Below are 16,923 nucleotides of genomic sequence, written 5' to 3'. Positions count from 1 at the left end.
CAGACAACGAGCCGCGTAAACGATCCGAAAAAACTCCAAACTATTTAATTATTCTGAGGCTTGAAATTTCCGATGCAACAAAGACGTTAAACAAGATCACACTGATATAAGGAACAATAAACAGGTACGGTTTAATGAGAATGTTAGTCTTAGCATGTAAAGAAAACAGTAACAAAGAAAACATTGATTGGAACTAGTTTACAATGGTAAGGAATATGTCATATAAACGAACTGTTCGGGCGAAGCAGAGCCTGGCAAGGCACTACAGTAAAGCATGTTGGACTCCACAGACGGGGGAAAACAGTGCAGTCCTTGACGGTGCAGCAACAAGCTGCCGGGGGACGAAGACCACGTCCAATAAGAATGACGGGCTCGAGACGAAACGGCCTCGGCGCGGTGACCGTCGAAAATACGGGAACTGGATGATCCCACAAAACTGGAACTGGGTTCAGTTCACAAACTGTCTCTTCCGGAACAAAATTCAGCTCTGCACTTCACTTGGTCTGAGGAACTTAAACTTTTCTTACAAGTGTCGCTCCACAAACAACTCGCCACCACAGGTTAAAATGGTGCAAAAGTCAACGAGTCAAAGACTTTTCACAGCTTGCGTAGGTAGATTGCCTTCCAAAATCTCTCTTGCAGGGTGTGTGTGTCTCTCTCTCTGTCTCTGTCTTTCCCGGTTTTTACATAAGAAGAAATTACTCTGATTAGGCCTACTTATATTTCTTAAAATGGACGTTTTAGCATTACTTATATTTAACAAGAAACTTCCAAGACATAACCTGGAAATATCATCAGCTTACATGAAATTTCCCGGACGTACAACGAGAATATTCATGACTACTCTTTCACTGCTGCCAGGGTCAAACACGGGTCACACACAGAATTGTGTGCGGCGTACCATTCACAATAATCTGCCACACGTACAGAGAATGTGTGTGTAAACGTAACAAGGGAGCTTGGTTCTCAAAAAGTAGTCGACTACATCACTGCTGCTACGCGAATGGTATTTTTGGCTGTGTAAGCCAGGAAGCTTAGGGAGCGATGCTGTGTGTCTGGTCAATCAAGATACCAAATTTCGTGGGTTAGGTCACACTTAGTAACAGGATTTCAATAACCCCAAATCCCCCTCACAACAGGAGGATTGTTCACCAACCAGCACTGCGAAGTGGATTCAACCACCTCAAAGCAAGATTATTCAATATTCAGGGTAAAGTGACTACCACAGTAGATAATAATACCTTTCCTATTCAACATTCTTACTTAAGGTTAGTGGATCTTCAATTTAAGCATGTCAATTACATATTTTCAACATATGATTGATAATGGTATGGATAAAGTCCTTATAGCGGTTAAAAAGTTAAGAGTTTCTTTTCCATACGAGTGCCAATTTATATCCTTGGGTGATATTAATAATCCAGGTGCTGTGTAGCTTAAATGGATGCCCTGCGTTTTAATTAAGGAAGCTATGCACGGAGAATGTTAATGCTAAAGATCCATGCAGCTTAATGACTGTATAAATACCGTACCTCATTGAACGAACAAAACAGAGCGTACGTGTCAAAAGGAAAGAGAACTGTTCCCATTTTTGTAAATGAACTTTGAATGCAAAACCTGCAAGTCACTCAAACCAAATTTAGACGTGATAGTGAAAAACAGTATCGAACATATCCAAGGAAATATGAAAAGAAGATTCTTTCTTATGTTAACAGCGAACAGCGTCACAAACCACAACATATCTGCGTGCATATCCGAATTTAAAAGTGCACATAGAGTTATGCATAAATTTGTTTATTAAGTGTCATGCTTTTTTCCATTTTTCGCCCTCTCTTGTCCCACCTCTGGACAGATTCTATACAAAAGTCCCTCAATCACTTCAATTCCAACAGAAAACAGTTGTATAAATTTTCCTTGTAAATTGATACACGTGACTCTGAAAACAGACTCTGATGAAAATCAGTACAATATCATTTGAAAGGCTTAATTATATACAATTTGAAAGGGTTGAAACACTACGTTTATTTACCAATTTCAACCATTCAAAGTTGAACATTATTTTAACAACCATTCAACAGCATGAAGTTTACAGATACTGAAAAGCTATGTCAGCGCCACCAGTAGGGTTAACACCGACAAACACAACTTTAAAATGCAATATACCTAACGTCGCCCTACCCGGGCATTTCATATATACGGCCAATCATGCCGGCTTTAAATTTTTTTTGCTGCAAATAATGCCAAAAGAAGGAACGAGTTCAATATTCAATTGGCAGCGCCCAGGAGACTGGTTATTGTAACACATGCGTCTATTGGTAGTAGCAACAGCTGTTAGTAGGTGGCTAGCCTTCCGAAAAAAAATGTCGGAGAGCCCTATCCCCACAGCTGTGTTCAAATCCCCGCAGGTCGAAAGTGAACCGCGCACAAGCAAGTGGTGTACATGTATGTATCGCGCACGTATCATAAAACAACCTCAAGAAATACAACCAAACGCGTAACGAACAGGATACTTAAAAAGACTTTCAAACTCTTAGATGTCTATGATAAAACTTGCAATTGTATTATATAGTTTATTTGACTTTGCACCACCTGCCAAAGCTCTTACAATTATTGAAAGCCAGTGAATACTTGTAAGTCTCATCCCCAATCTTTGATCTAGCCCTCTTTATGACTTCATCAGGTGGGTAGCAATCCTTTTTGTCATAAACAAGCCTGTACACGGGAGGTCTGAATTCAACTGATTCCTCCACAACACCATTTTGGTAGGTGTTATGTACCACTCTGACCATACCCTTACCCTTGTCACACTCAACGACTATAGCGTGGTGTCTGGGATGCAGCAGGTTGCCATAGAAGACAACCTGATCACCAGGGTTGAGGTCTTCAATGCTCTTTACTGCCCTGTCATCGGTGCCGATGGTGGTGGCAAGTGCACGGCTGATCGGCGATCCTAAGTAGGTTCCTAAATACCTGCCAAATGTGGATCCCACAACACCTCCAACAATACTGCCAATGAAGGCCCCAACGACCGTTCCTAACCCTGGGAATATGAGCGTGCCTGCCCCTGCACCCGCACTGGCTCCAGCCATTTCCCCAGCGATACCTCCCCCAACCGCAAGCCCGGCTCCAAGGACCGCTTCAGTAACCCGCTGGAAGGTGCTTGCTATGAAATCTTTCCGTGAAACATCACCCTCTTCCCGGGCTTCCCAAATCTTGCTAAGATCAAACACGCACGCGCAGCCCTCGAAGAAAACGATGAAACCAGCCCCAACGGCATTAGTGCCATTAGCAAGCCTCTCAAACGTTTCGGCGGCACCAACTCTAGCTGCTGCTGCCCCTCCTTTCTCAAGAAATACTTTTGCACCCTCTTTAAAGTACTCTTTGGCTACGATGAAGCCTGCTTTGGTAAAGCCTTGAACTACGTTAGTCAGTACTTCTCTCATGACCGATTTGGTCTTCTCATAAAGCCAGACAACCTGACAACTCTCTGCAAGCCCAGTCTTACAGTACGAAGCAAACGCTTCGCAGTTGTCAGAGAAAAACCCGTAACCAGTGTCATCCAATCTAGATCTAGCGCGGGCAATCACTAACTCTGGAGTATTAACCTTAGTTATATCGACTGGATAGTCAATACAGAACAATTCACCGTCTTCCTCTATCAAATCGAGCCAACTTTCGATGATCCGTATCCCACCACACCTCGACTTGCTCCAATGAATGACCTGAACTCTCGCTGTATTAGGATCGATATTTGATACGATGGCGTGATGCCAGTGGCCCAACCAGCGATGCCAAGTGATATGATCTCCTACCTTCAGGTAATCGGCTACAAAATGGAAATTTTCAATTTTCGTGCGACTACCTTTAACCATGAATGCTGGGTTTTGCTCTGTGGGTACCTCAAGTTGTTTCTTCAGGAGGACACCGAAGACTTTGACCGAAGGGCGGGTTTCGTCGGTGTCCGGGTGGAACAGGAACCGTTCGTCCAACCACTCCTGGCTGCAGTTGGTGCAGCAGATGCCAAGCAGTCGCGGATTGCCGTCATCTCCCTTGCTGAAGTACGATCGGTACTTGAGAGCTTTATCGTTGCCACAAGTGCATTCTGGGAGTGTCTTTTGGGGTGCTGTGAATGTTGGAAAGAGAAAATTGCTACAGAGACACTGATGATGCAACCTATGGGACTGATAATTTAGATCCTAATCAAGTTGGCAATCGCACGAGAATGTCAACATCCCATTATTTGGTGAAACTTGTAAACAATTTGTGTTCTCATTTTCACAAATGGAAATCGAACAGTTATGTCGTTGTTGCAGATTTCAGTAAAATCTTTGATCCGATGAACTACAGCATCGTTATTCAAGATTTTCTAAACCTGCATGGGCACTCGGCCATCGTTAATCCCTTGGGTGTGCAGCTTCTTAGAGGAGCGCTCACAGTGTGTTCGCTACAAAATCAGGTTTCTGAATTGGAACAACTTGAATGGTGGCGTACCACGGGAACCCAAGTCTGGCCGAATGGATTTTTTAGCCTAATTCAAGGGAACTCTGAGTACGAGTTACAATGGTGGCCGGATCCTCGGTCTCAAGTATGTTGACGATATGACAATTATTTAGAATTCTTGCATTGGTGACAAGGAATCATTTCAATCAACCGTTAAAAATTGTTGTGATTGGGCTGTCCAAAATGATGTGAAGCTAAACCAAGTTATATGTGCGAACATGGTTGTTTGCGGGAAGGATCTGCAAGAGGTTATTCCACTCAAGATGTGCTCTTAAGACTTAAAAATTGTCGACGGTGTTAAAATATTAGGTGTTACAATTAGTTCTGGTTTGAAATGGGAACTTCATTTTTCCCAAGTTAACCATAAGGTTAGTACAGTAATCAGTTATATATATTTATATATAATAATACAGATTGTCAACAAATCATCGACTGACAGTTGAATCCTTATTAGTCGATGATTTGTTGACAATGTACAAAGGGTGTGTCGGCTCTTTGTTAGTGTATGCCGTGCCTGTTTGAATTACTGGAGTAACTGTCTCTCAAACTGCTATGTTGGAGAGAGTGCAAAAAAGAGCTGGTTCTGGCAGTTTGTGTTACGACCATGCCCTTCAACAGCGTCACTTGACAAACCTTCAACAAAGAAGGGAAAACCTCTGCCTTCAATTTGTAATGAACATGTACACACCCCATGTGTGAATGGTTCCCTCAGAAAGTTAAACAGAGGGTGCAAAACTCTCTCAGAAATTGGAATTGTCTCCCTCAAATCAAGTGCACAACGACTACATACAAAAATAGTGCACTCCCATGTTTTGTCAAGCTTTTAAGTGATTTGTAAGTTTTTCTTATTTTTACAATTGGTAGAATGGTTTGATGTTTTAATGTTTCAACGAGGCTTTTATTTTGCATGTATTTTGGTATTTTTAGATTTAATACCCAGCTTTTGTTTAATGACCTGTAAATTACTAAGCTTGAATAGTGTACTTGAATGTAATGGAATCTTATATAATGCATATTTATGAACATGTTCATGCTTTAAACCAACTTAAATGTTTTATGAAATTGCGCGGTTTTATTATTGGCTGTTAATAAATATTATTTGATTTAATGTACATTTTGTTGCAACGTAGCCCATGACTACATTACAATTTACAGCAAACCATGAATCAATAAATCAACACATTGAATAAGCAAGACAAATATCTAAAGAGTGAAAATTTCTCGCAATAAGAATGGACTTTTTACTTTAAAAACATTAGAGTGGGAATATTCAGTTGGATTTGCAGACGTGGTATATAATATTAGGATTCAAGGGTTTATTTTTCACAGAGAGCCAGACACAATTCCGTCAACCAAAGATGCGTCACCAAAAATCTATTTTTTAAATTCAGTTTATCGCAAACAAACTCGACCTCTATTCCATTAGCAAAATGCAGCTCTCACCAAGACCCCTGGCGAGATTGTTCTGGTCCATCGTCATCAGAGCCCTGGACAAGTACTCCACTGGGTTATCGCCGGTGAAGTTGCGCCTCCAGTTCGCCAACATCTGACCCGCTTGTTCTTTTGGTGTTGAGAATGCTGTCTTGATGGCCTGGCACTCCTCCAAGTTGAAGAGAAGATACAGGGCCAACTTAGGCCATGATTTACCCACGCTCTTTGCAATTGTCTGGAGAGTTGCGTCATCCAAAACCTCTCCACCTGTTCTTGTCAGGACAAAACAGAAATTCTTATTGTAAATCAGGTTTTATTGCGAAAATGCATGATGGGCAAATGCTGAAGTCTCAAAACATGAGAAAACAACAAAACATGAGAAAATGCATCACAGAATAAAATGTTGCTACCTACCGAGGTCATGAAGCAGCAAGAACAATCCAACCGCTCTGACTGCACCTCTCAGGTCACCAAGCATGTCTGTCCCTGGGTACCTAGCCCTCCAAGTAGTCAGCATCTTCCGGGCTTGTTGGTCCATGTGACCCGGGTGAGAGGCGATGATGGTCTCGCATTCACGGTCGTTGAAGCCCAGATAGGTAGACACAGTCGGCCAGGCTTCACCGAGCGATTTGGCCACATATTCAAGCGTGTTATCATCGAAAACCTTTGGAGCTGAATGCAGGAAAGAAGCATGCAGTTAGATAACTTGGTTTTACGTGTGCTGCAAGGAGTCTAGTGTATAGGATTTCAGAAGCAATATGAAACACACTGGCATATCCGGGAAGTTCAAGAGGGGTCATGCACTAGGCCACATTTTTCTTTTTCAACAAAACAACAAACAACGATTTTCTCCTTCAGGAAGGGTATAAAAAAATTTTAACCTCACCCCTTCAGAGAGGCCATCAAAATGTTTGCTTTAAAGAAATCCTAGACTTTCTCGGTTGCTCCTGAAAATCATTTCCACCAGCCCCAGCATACGCACAGAAATTTGGTTACAGTTCCGTTTTGGGTCGTACGATTTGCCACATATTGAGACTGAAAACTGCTGTGCCGGATGGGGAAAATACACGTATTCCCATGCCTTCCAACAGCTGGCTCACTCGGTGAGTCAATCAGTAGGCTGTGTATTTTCAAACATATTTTCGCAAAATTGTGCTGAAATAATGCTTACTGAGTGCCCACAACACGAATGGACCTAGCATGGGCCTAGGAATGGAGTTTGGATTGAAGTTTTCTTTTTCTGTTTTGCTGCATGTGAATGCATGGGCGTAAACCCCGGGAAAGGGGGGCACATATATCTCTCCCCCACTGTTTTAGTAAGGAGAAAAAAATAAAGGGAATGTGAAGAATTTTCAGGACTTCCCAACGACTGAAATGTTTGCAATATCACTATAAAGGGGAAACAGTTTTGGAAAGCCATAAATTTGCCACTCTGGTGTAAGATTCTGCATGAATCTGACACAGACGTACATCTTTATAATGAACATCGCTCCCCCCTTTTCAAATTTCCTTGGCCCGACAAGTAATCGCCCATAGGGCTATTCGATCGAGTATCGAACATTTGAAAACTATTTTCCGACAATCTACCGGTCGGTACGACCGAATATCCAGATATTCGATCGAATTGAGGGTCGATTACTCGTATAGTGAATTAATCGAATTGACTCAGCCCTAATCCCCCACCCTTCCCGAATCCCACAATTTCCAAAACAGATTTACGACACTGTGTAAATGGGATATCGATCAATCGGTTATAATCTAAAGTTTGAATTTACACCGTTATCTAAAGTTACAATTTGGCTGTGGAGGATCCCCCTTTTATTTTCAAACTGTCTGCAAATTGAATCGTGTATTAATGATCAGCTTGATAAATGCGTACAGTTACCCGCCAATTTACCAATGTACAATTTTGACGGGACCAAAGAGGTACCCTGGTTGTGCAAACTGACTTATGGCGGAACACACACGTATCAGTGCCAACTCTCGAACTGTGAACTCCCTGCAAATTTGTAACCTAGCTCACCTTGCATGGTGTTTATCCCTGGCCTACACAGAACGTGAACCGCATAAGCACTCAATCCTCAGAAAATTAAGGACGCAGAACACGGAGAAATTACCGATAACGTTAGGAATATCACACATTTGACCAAGGGGTCAATACCACGCTCTAATCAGTAAACAACTGTGTTTGTCTGCATGGCAGGCTATATTCAGGCAGACGGAAATCCCCCGAACTGTACATGTACACACCGTTGGGGGAAATTCCAGTTGTTGACAGATAGCCTGGCAGGCAGTTCAACACTGAAGCGTACAACGGTATTTGTACTAGGCCCTCGTTACCAGGGGAGTTTGCAGCTGCGAAAGATACCGTAGTTAGCTATGCAAGCTGTGCTTTTCCATTTCAAGAAGCGTTTACGTCGTCCCCTGCTTTGTCTATTACAGTTTCAAGAACTTCAAGCCCGTTCGCATTTCATAAAGGCAAGGTCTTTCACGCGGAAAAAAAAAACGCGCGTGCGCGAGTAGTTCGATGACTAGGCCTACGCTGAAGTGACCAAAGACTGATTCTGTATCTTAGCGGATATTATACAATGCATGCATAAATCCCCGCCATCTTGCTATTGGATTGTTGATCACGTATCACTGAGTTATTCGTTCTATTCAACGGTATACCCGTTGAATACAGCTTCGATTATTTCACTGGTTTCCGTCCCGCTCCGTATGATATTTGCCTGATGGTTTTCATCTGTCAACTCATTATATTATTTTCAGCATGGCAACCATTAACATTTATTATTTGCATACTATCGCACGCGGCTGCAGGCGGCTGCTGTAATCCCGAAAAGCTGGGCATGCGCTGTTGGAATAATCAGCTTCACGGCTGACTTTCAACAATACTGAGCACATACAAACTTCAGAATATTATAAGGCCTGTGTTGTCTCTCTGAGTTGTCGTTTTTGTGTCTTTCGAATAAGATAGGCCTATTTGAGAATTGACGCTTTCCACTCGTAATCAAAACAGGAGACATTTTATCGGCGATAGAACGAGGAAAATGAATGGCGAACTGATATCACAACGTCAACGTTTGTCCACCGTTGGTGATCTCCACAATGCTTCATGCTGATGGACCATTATGTTTTTATTTTTCTCTGTGAACTTCCAGTCCTGTGAATCATAGAACGTGCAAGCTCAACCTTACGTTGTTAGCAGGCTACATAATTTATGAACAAACCATAGTTATACTGAAAAATAGTGCCAAGTTGGAAACATTGATGATTAACCAGAATGCCCAACTGACAAGGCAACATAATTATATGAATTATATAAAATCACGCGTTTCTGACAAAATGTTCAGTGTAATAAAGTACGTAGATAGAGACACATCGATTCCTTTTCATTTCCTGGCCAAGAAGGAAGCAAGTGGTGACGTATTTTGCTTGCGCGCTGTTTGCTTGCGAACGCTTGTAGCTCGAGTAAATATCCATGAACAAAAACGACCGTTTGTGTGCTATAAGGTATTTAAAGCAATGACAACACGCGCCGGCCTTTTGCGTTTGCTCGACCGACTGCGAAGTGTGCATGCTTCGGTCCATCCATGGAGCAATTAAAGTGGAATAAATTGCAACGTTGGTGGCGCAACCCCGCTCCTCCGTCTCGGCGCTGCAGAGAGAGTAGCGCCAACTTCCAACTTCGGAACACAAATGGCTTTTTCATTTTGCGTGTTGTACAGCGTTTAGCTATTGTGTGCTTATTTTCCTATGTGCACTTCCGCAAAATCTACCATTTTGATTCCAAACAATGTCACAACCCTCTCTATAAACAGGTCTGATCCAGCATGCACTGCTCTTTAGGGGAAAACCTGTATGTGATGAAATGTGTGAGACGACTGATGTATACACAGTCAATGTTCATTACAGGAGGCATTGGTATAAGTAGGCTAGATCATCACAATTAAACTTCGATTACCGAGCAAAACTATCTGTAAAAAGAGGAGGTAAGCTCTTGACATAATAATCACAGGCAGTGACGGGAAAGTCTGTGGTAATGAAGCGTAGGCTTACCGTAGAGCAGTGTCAAATTTAGTACAGCTCAACGCGGCTTATCCAGCTGTTGGGTCTTGGAATAGTCATCGTTTGCCAGTGCTCACCATCTCAGTGCATGAATGTATTCTATGCAATGGAGACAGCATCCAATCTGGGACATTCTGAAGAGAATTGTTTTCCATTTAATGAAAAAAAAATCTCGTAATATTTTCAACTGTAAAAGAGTTTTTGTCCCCTTTATTGTTCTGGACCAACCCTCAAATGTACGATCTGGGATCAAAACCGTCCCCACAACTCGCGCAGTCCCAATGTTCCCAGCAATAAGTCTCGTTTCCATTTGTGCCATTGGCTGTTTTACTTCATTTCCTTTTTCAAAGGGGCATACTCGAGGACACATCATTTCTTTACTTGGGTAATCTATTCAAAATTTATTATTTCCGATTGTGCATACTGGGTCCCAGCACTGAAGTGGTTAATCTAGCTGTTGGAGTGACTTTTTTCCCAGATGACTTTCAGAGTGAGGGTTGTAAGGACTGTGCTTGTTGTTGGGACAGTCAGCCTGGCCGTCATGACGTACGGGCCAGCCTTACTCGGCTTCACGGTGTCGGAAATAGCTGCCGGATCAGTGGGGGCCAAAATGATGTCTGCATCGGCCCTCGCGAGCGGGGGCTGCGTGGCAGCCGGGGGAGTCGTGGTCACACTCCAGTCTGTTGGGGCCGGCAGTGGGCATAGGAGCTGCGGGCTACGCCGTGTCTGGAGCCATCGGAGCCATCTCGGGAGGTCTCCGAGTCTTTGGGCGCTAAACTGTCCTCACGGTTGAAAATGCAGGTCTCAGGGAGAAATGGCCTGACCTGTGCCTGAAAAAAAATCAAATCTAATCAAATTATAGAATTTAAAAAGACAACAGAAAACACAGTGGAATCAAGCAGGATATTGAATACATAAATTATAATGTAACAGTGATATTTCTATCCAAAGTATGAGGCCTGAATGCAGTGGCTTATCGGGGGGGGCAGAGGGGCAACCCCCCCCCCCGGATTTAACTGAGAATACTTAATAGGTGAGGAGGAAAGAAACTAATCGGTAAATTTATTGATCAAATAAATAGGCTAGGTTCTCCCATTATCATTTTGAATGAGCACGAAAGTGCATTTGTTTTTGAGTCCCCCCCTAAAACCAAAAGCTGGATACGCCATCGCCTGAATGTAAAGCGTTATTCTCAGGTAAAGTGGCCGCCGGCGTATTTGCCTTGGCTGGTATGCTAATAATGTTCATTGCAGTAATACAACCATGTTACTAGACCAGTCTGTGTGATCCACCATTGAGGTGGCACCACGCGAACAGTTTCTCACTTCTGGTTTTCCCCAACCTTACAAAATGCCGGTGTGGCATTGAATTTGGACTCCTGGGTATGGGGGTCCAGTCCACTAATTCAAGCCCCATTGAAAACAGTGTAAAATCAGCACCGTTCAGGGCCCAATAGCATGCACGCCAACATCCCTGAGATTTCTGAAACACAAATGAAATTCTTGTCTGGTCACTTATCTTTCAATTTCTTTTCAATTTTTTGTGGGTTAACCAATTACATTTTTAATTATTCCCACAAAACAAAATCACCCCCCCCAAAAGTGATTTTTCCGAAGTCTGATTGCAGCCATTTTTCAAGTGGCAACCCTCAACTTTCTCGGGCACTTAGGACCATTTTTCAACCGTAGTTTTCAGCCCTTCTGCCCTCATATGAAAGCTCAAAGACCCAGGGAGTTGATCCTGGCGACGATTTACACAATCTCAGCATTTTGGGGGCCAAACAATCTCTTTTTTCAAAAGATACTGTGGGTGGGGGCACTTTTAATGCTAATGAGCTGGTCAGAAATTCTCACTTGAATTAGTGGTCTGCACCCTTTATATACACCCATTTTTCAGTTTTTCACACCAAACAACACTGAATGGTTGAGAATGCATCAAAAACCTCAATTCCAGAGAAAAAATGAAAAAAAATTGTCTAATGGCTGTATATGGAGAGAAAATGCTCAAGGTCAGCCTATAGCAAATGTGCACAAACTACTGCAGACTGCCTATATACACTAACTAGTGCAAATACAATGTGCAGTAAGCAGCTGAAAATTACACTTTTCACATGAGCAGCTTCAACTACCTGTTGCTACAAATAATGGGGAGGGTTACCCAGGCTAGACACTGCCAACTGTAGCGGCCAAGTGCACGAAAGACGTAAAACTTTGGCCATGCTTTGACATGAAAGCTCACCCTAGATATTACTCCAGTTGACAGGCTCCAGCCCAAGAGTTGAAAACCTGAGCCCAAAATAGGGCACTTCCAACACAAGAGTAGAACAAATCACCATGCAGAGTGTCTCGATAAATTTGAGTCACCTGTGCATATCCAAGGCTTGGCCAGTCGGTGCCCAGGCTGTGCTTGACCATCTAAAATTGAACCGGACCCCCCCCCCCCCACAGTTGGCCTCTGTTAGGGTTAGCCTTCATTAGGGTTGGCATCCGCTAGGGTTACGCTCTGTTAGGGTTGAAATCCAGCTTTTCTAGGTTTCATTCAGTCCATCCTAATCAAAGAATTTCTTGAATCCGACAAACAAACAATTACAAAGTGACATGTTCCACATGTACATATATAATTCTCATGTGATTACCTGGATATTTATTGTGTCCGACAATCCAGTATTTCTGATGTCTCATAACCCATAAAACTGTTATTCATGGCTTGTTGTGGTCTCTCCACCACTGCCAGGACCAACGTAAACAAGAGGGATAAATTTTAAACCCAGCCGCCACTACTGCATGGACGCCGCCATTTTGAAATATAGGGTCCAGTCCACTAATTCAAGCCCCATTGAAAACAGTGTAAAATCAGCACCGTTCAGGGCCCAATAGCATGCACGCCAACATCCCTGAGATTTCTGAAACACAAATGAAATTCTTGTCTGGTCACTTATCTTTCAATTTCTTTTCAATTTTTTGTGGGTTAACCAATTACATTTTTAATTATTCCCACAAAACAAAATCACCCCCCCAAAAGTGATTTTTCCGAAGTCTGATTGCAGCCATTTTTCAAGTGGCAACCCTCAACTTTCTCGGGCACTTAGGACCATTTTTCAACCGTAGTTTTCAGCCCTTCTGCCCTCATATGAAAGCTCAAAGACCCAGGGAGTTGATCCTGGCGACGATTTACACAATCTCAGCATTTTGGGGGCCAAACAATCTCTTTTTTCAAAAGATACTGTGGGTGGGGCACTTTTAATGCTAATGAGCTGGTCAGAAATTCTCACTTGAATTAGTGGTCTGCACCCATGGGCACTTCACTGTATATCTGTCTGTGCATATGAAGTTTTAAAAAAGTTTAAGCATGAATTTATACAAGCAAGAAACAAGGGGCACAGACTGATGGTTTTCAATTTAATGAATTGTTGAATAACGGAAGTTATCAGTACATGTATATTAAATTTTATAAGGGAGACCACAATGTGCACAATGTGCCCAGGCTGGTGTGTTTGCATAATGTGTTCATTGACTGCCTGAATCAAGATCTACAGGCTACAGTAATACCAACAATGTCAGTGGTTTGTATTCAATGATTGTCCTTACGACCTCGAGGGGGGAAAACGGCTTGCTTTGTTTACTCTGCGCAACGCAGACTTGTTATCGGCTGCAGTTACCTGGGTTTTTCTAGCCGAAGTTTTTCTCTAGTTCACAACTTCATTAAATTCATTCCAATGAAAAATTTGGATGTCCGCTGAGTGACAACATGACATGTTTAAAATTATTCACAATACATTACACTACGTTTACCGTTTCTGGCCAATGTGCCCAGGATTTTCTCTTTTTGAGGGGGCTCTGTCACTAGCTGCGGCTTCAAACTTTGGTTTAATCCAGTCAAAAGAGTATTGACACCCCTCACTCAATGCCGCCACTTTTTGTACTATATTTCTTTTTTTTTCTGATTAAATTTAAGTTGTCTAAACAAAGCCAGCGATGGGTATAATTTCGTTGAGTTGTAACAGTGAATATTTGACATTCATCCCAAAACACCGAAGACATGCAGTGAGAGTCGACGAAGCCAGGATTTGTAAACTGGATGTGCGCAGTCGCACTAGGGTTTGTGGCCACAACACAGAGGTTCACTCGAGACTCAAGGAGACGTGTGGGCATCACAACTTGTGCAGCACGCGGTTAGATTCTGTTCATTACTTTAAAGTCTGGTAAGTAAATCCATTTGTATTTGTAATAATGATAAATGCCACCTGAACGCCCTGTATTCTAACCTTTAAGGCAGGACTGCACGAATATTTTATCTGCACGGGATTTATGAGATGTTCACAGTAAAAGAATTTCACTTAGAACCAGACCATTTAGAGTTTATCTCTTTAATATCTGGCTTTATTTCAGAGGGGGCTATTTTAAATGTGGAATGTGCATGTACAGGACTCTTCAATTTGAGCAAATTCTAAAAAAGGTATCCACTTAGATGGATCGGGAGACAAAATATGCAAATACCATGAGACTAGCCCAGCTACCTTGGACTCTGTACTTACCTACCGAAAGCCTTTTTTTGTGACATTTCTCATTGGGGGATTTCCCACTATCGGTGATGCACCGTTGATGGCATATACTCTGATATTGAGTTTCGGCCCTTTGGAACACTATTAGACACAAGAAAGGCTAATCCTACTTTTTCTTCTCCCCATACGTACAATACGCCTTCCATTTTTTTGGACACAATGTTATGATAGTCCAGCATGCTCTTCTTCCTCTAATGTCGGGGGCTAAACATGTCAGCTTAGACGTTTTACGGAAGTGTTCCTTTGTTTAGACCTTGAAAGAGCTGACCTTTTACGAATCAACTCAAAGCCTGCCGGGGCGTGAGATTATGTGTTTTAAGTTTCCATTCAGTCTAGCGTCAGCATTTTGTCACTGTGGTCAACGAAGGCGGTTTACATAAATTTCGAATTTAAAGTTTTTCTCTTTTTTGATTAATTAAACTTTACCAGATTCAAGGGAAAACCCAGGAGACAACCGAGACATCAATATTATTTCAGACTTTATTCTTTTTACGGATCAAGAGGGAGCAGTAAAAATTTCCAAGACGTGAGTTCCATATCTGTAGAAGTTAATTCGGTTTTTGGAATTGTTGTGAAGAGTCAATCGTTTAATTTATGTAATTTTTTCAGTCCCAAATAAAGACGTTGTACTTTTTCCAGAACAGTTTGATCTAATTAAAGGTCCCACTGTTATCCACCTACTGCCCCTCATCGGTTGAAAGAACCCTGTTGGTCGGGAGTGTTCATTTTGTTGGTAGCGATGCAACCGTGACACGTGCATTTCCAAGTCGTTCGTGTACTGGCAAAGTTCCGTTCCTATCAAAGGAGCCTTTGTGGCTAAAGACAGCGTCCTTTCTCGGTCCAGCTCGAGGCCCATTGTATCCACAGATCTGAGCGCAATCTCCATGTACCGGTACCCAAGTACGTGGAAAGCTCCGCCTCTTCGACAAAGCTACTTCCATTCCCTGGAATTTTTTTTAAATATAAATAGCTCGTGGCATCCCAAAGTATATAGTGCTTCCATGCTTGGATTGGTCTAATCAAGATTCAGGTTGCTCATCACCCCTTCCCGGTGATTAACCTTTCATCTGCGTCTATTAATGCCTGTTTGTTATGACGTAGCGAAAAATAAAACGACTTTCGTGGTACTCAATTCTCACTAAGTTTTTGATATGAGAATGATGTCAGAAAGTTTGGATTTTATTGGGAAACTCGTATGTTCCTATTTCAAACCACAAGACACCGTCCTGCATCCTTTTTGTTCGATGTTTCTGTTGTTTTCCTTCCTTTTCAAGAAGAATACGCAAAGGATCGTCAACACAGGCATGGCATATGGTCCAATGTCGAAGTGTAAATCCTGCCGAGAGAGAGATAGATAAAGCTGCAGGCTATATCGGTAAGGAAAAGAATAATAGATTTATAGCTTTATCTGTTTGTGTTTTTTTTTTTCAGCTGGAAGGCATCCGGAATTGAGGACCAACAATGTCTAAAGAAATAATATCCGTGGTAGGCGGTCTGATTGCAAGTCTAGTGGCTAAAGAAGTCTTCAACTGCACCGGATCTGGAATTGCTTGCTGTGGCGGCCTATGTGGTGTATTGTGCTGGCTTATTGGCTACATTGTTCAAGAGAGTCTTAAACGCAATTTTTAGACTTATCCAGTAAGCTCCCCAGTGCCCCACGTAACTGGTTGTTTGATAAGTTAGACATAGTAGAATCAAATATATACCCCACTTACCAGGTGTGGCAATGGAACTATTGGAGTAGGAAAAGGTGTTGAGGGGAGGTGCTGGTACATGTGCCTTTCCATTTGCGTATTTCTCACGCCACATTGTATCCATATGCAAGCAAAATTATTTTATAGATTCTTCACTGTAATCAAGGGAAAGTGAAATGCAATGGATAAGGGGGGCAAGCCAAAATGTATTTTTGGAGAGGTAATCTTCAGTCGAGCTTATTCTTCGACGAAGTTATGAATTAACCGGATTGGGTTTGGGTGTGCGACTGCATGACGCACAAGATGCGTCATGCACCCGCACGCCCAAGCATATACACACATCAGTGAGAATGCTGCCTCACGAGTTAAACTAAATAGAACTGGAAAACGAGGACACCAGCCTTGGACTGTCATTACAAGTCAGGAATACCTCCAACGGTCGCAAACTAGCATCGATGTTTCTAACATCCTTATTCCTTATTACAGCCTTGGGTATAATTTTGAAGATCGCATGAGCAAAGGGGCGTCCCCTTTCGAAACTGTTGGACCCTGTTTAAAATAAAAATCATTGCAGTATTTTTGGGCTTAGACTCGTTGAGTATAATTATAACCTGCTAATGTAGAGTATTTGTGACTTGAAATACTTCTATTAGCCTTTTGGTGCATGGTCGA

The 16,923-nt window shown here is 42.3% G+C and overlaps 1 protein-coding gene and 1 long non-coding RNA gene across 4 annotated transcripts; one reads left to right on the top strand and one right to left on the bottom strand.

Moving 5' to 3' along the window:
* Positions 1-107: 107 nt before the first annotated feature.
* Positions 108-8,232, bottom strand: LOC110980814 (uncharacterized). The gene is made up of 4 exons (XM_022237820.2): positions 7,952-8,232; positions 6,343-6,600; positions 5,941-6,195; positions 108-4,120 (listed from the first exon to the last, which is right to left on the bottom strand). The coding sequence occupies exons 1-4, from the start codon at positions 7,956-7,958 to the stop codon at positions 2,568-2,570; spliced, it is 2,073 nt and encodes a 690-aa protein (XP_022093512.2). The 5' UTR covers positions 7,959-8,232; the 3' UTR covers positions 108-2,567.
* A 1,272-nt stretch (positions 8,233-9,504) lies between these two features.
* LOC110990850 (uncharacterized) lies at positions 9,505-16,922 on the top strand. 3 transcript variants are annotated; one of them, XR_015427701.1, is made up of 4 exons: positions 9,505-9,920; positions 14,033-14,197; positions 14,987-15,083; positions 15,989-16,922. It is a non-coding gene; the product is annotated as an uncharacterized LOC110990850 (long non-coding RNA). The 3 variants fall into 3 exon arrangements; XR_015427702.1 differs by lacking the exon at positions 9,505-9,920 and adding an exon at positions 13,299-13,879; XR_002600017.2 differs by lacking the exon at positions 9,505-9,920 and having other exon boundaries at positions 13,316-14,197.
* The last annotated feature ends 1 nt before the right edge of the window (position 16,923 follows it).

Source organism: Acanthaster planci, linkage group LG14 (genome assembly GCF_054643075.1).
Source record: "Acanthaster planci isolate LZ-2023a linkage group LG14, COTS_SCS, whole genome shotgun sequence".
Taxonomy (NCBI): domain Eukaryota; kingdom Metazoa; phylum Echinodermata; class Asteroidea; order Valvatida; family Acanthasteridae; genus Acanthaster; species Acanthaster planci.
Note: the sequence above shows the minus strand (reverse complement) of the source record. Positions and strands in the feature narration are given on the sequence as shown.

What these genes read in the sequence shown, in the direction of transcription:
- LOC110980814 (XM_022237820.2), bottom strand. An exon ending in CTTGCTGCTTCATGACCTCG is followed by an intron (nt 6,196 to 6,342) that starts GTAGGTAGCAAC and finishes TGACAAGAACAG; the next exon opens with GTGGAGAGGTTTTGGATGAC. An exon ending in CAATCTCGCCAGGGGTCTTG is followed by an intron (nt 4,121 to 5,940) that starts GTGAGAGCTGCA and finishes CAACATTCACAG; the next exon opens with CACCCCAAAAGACACTCCCA.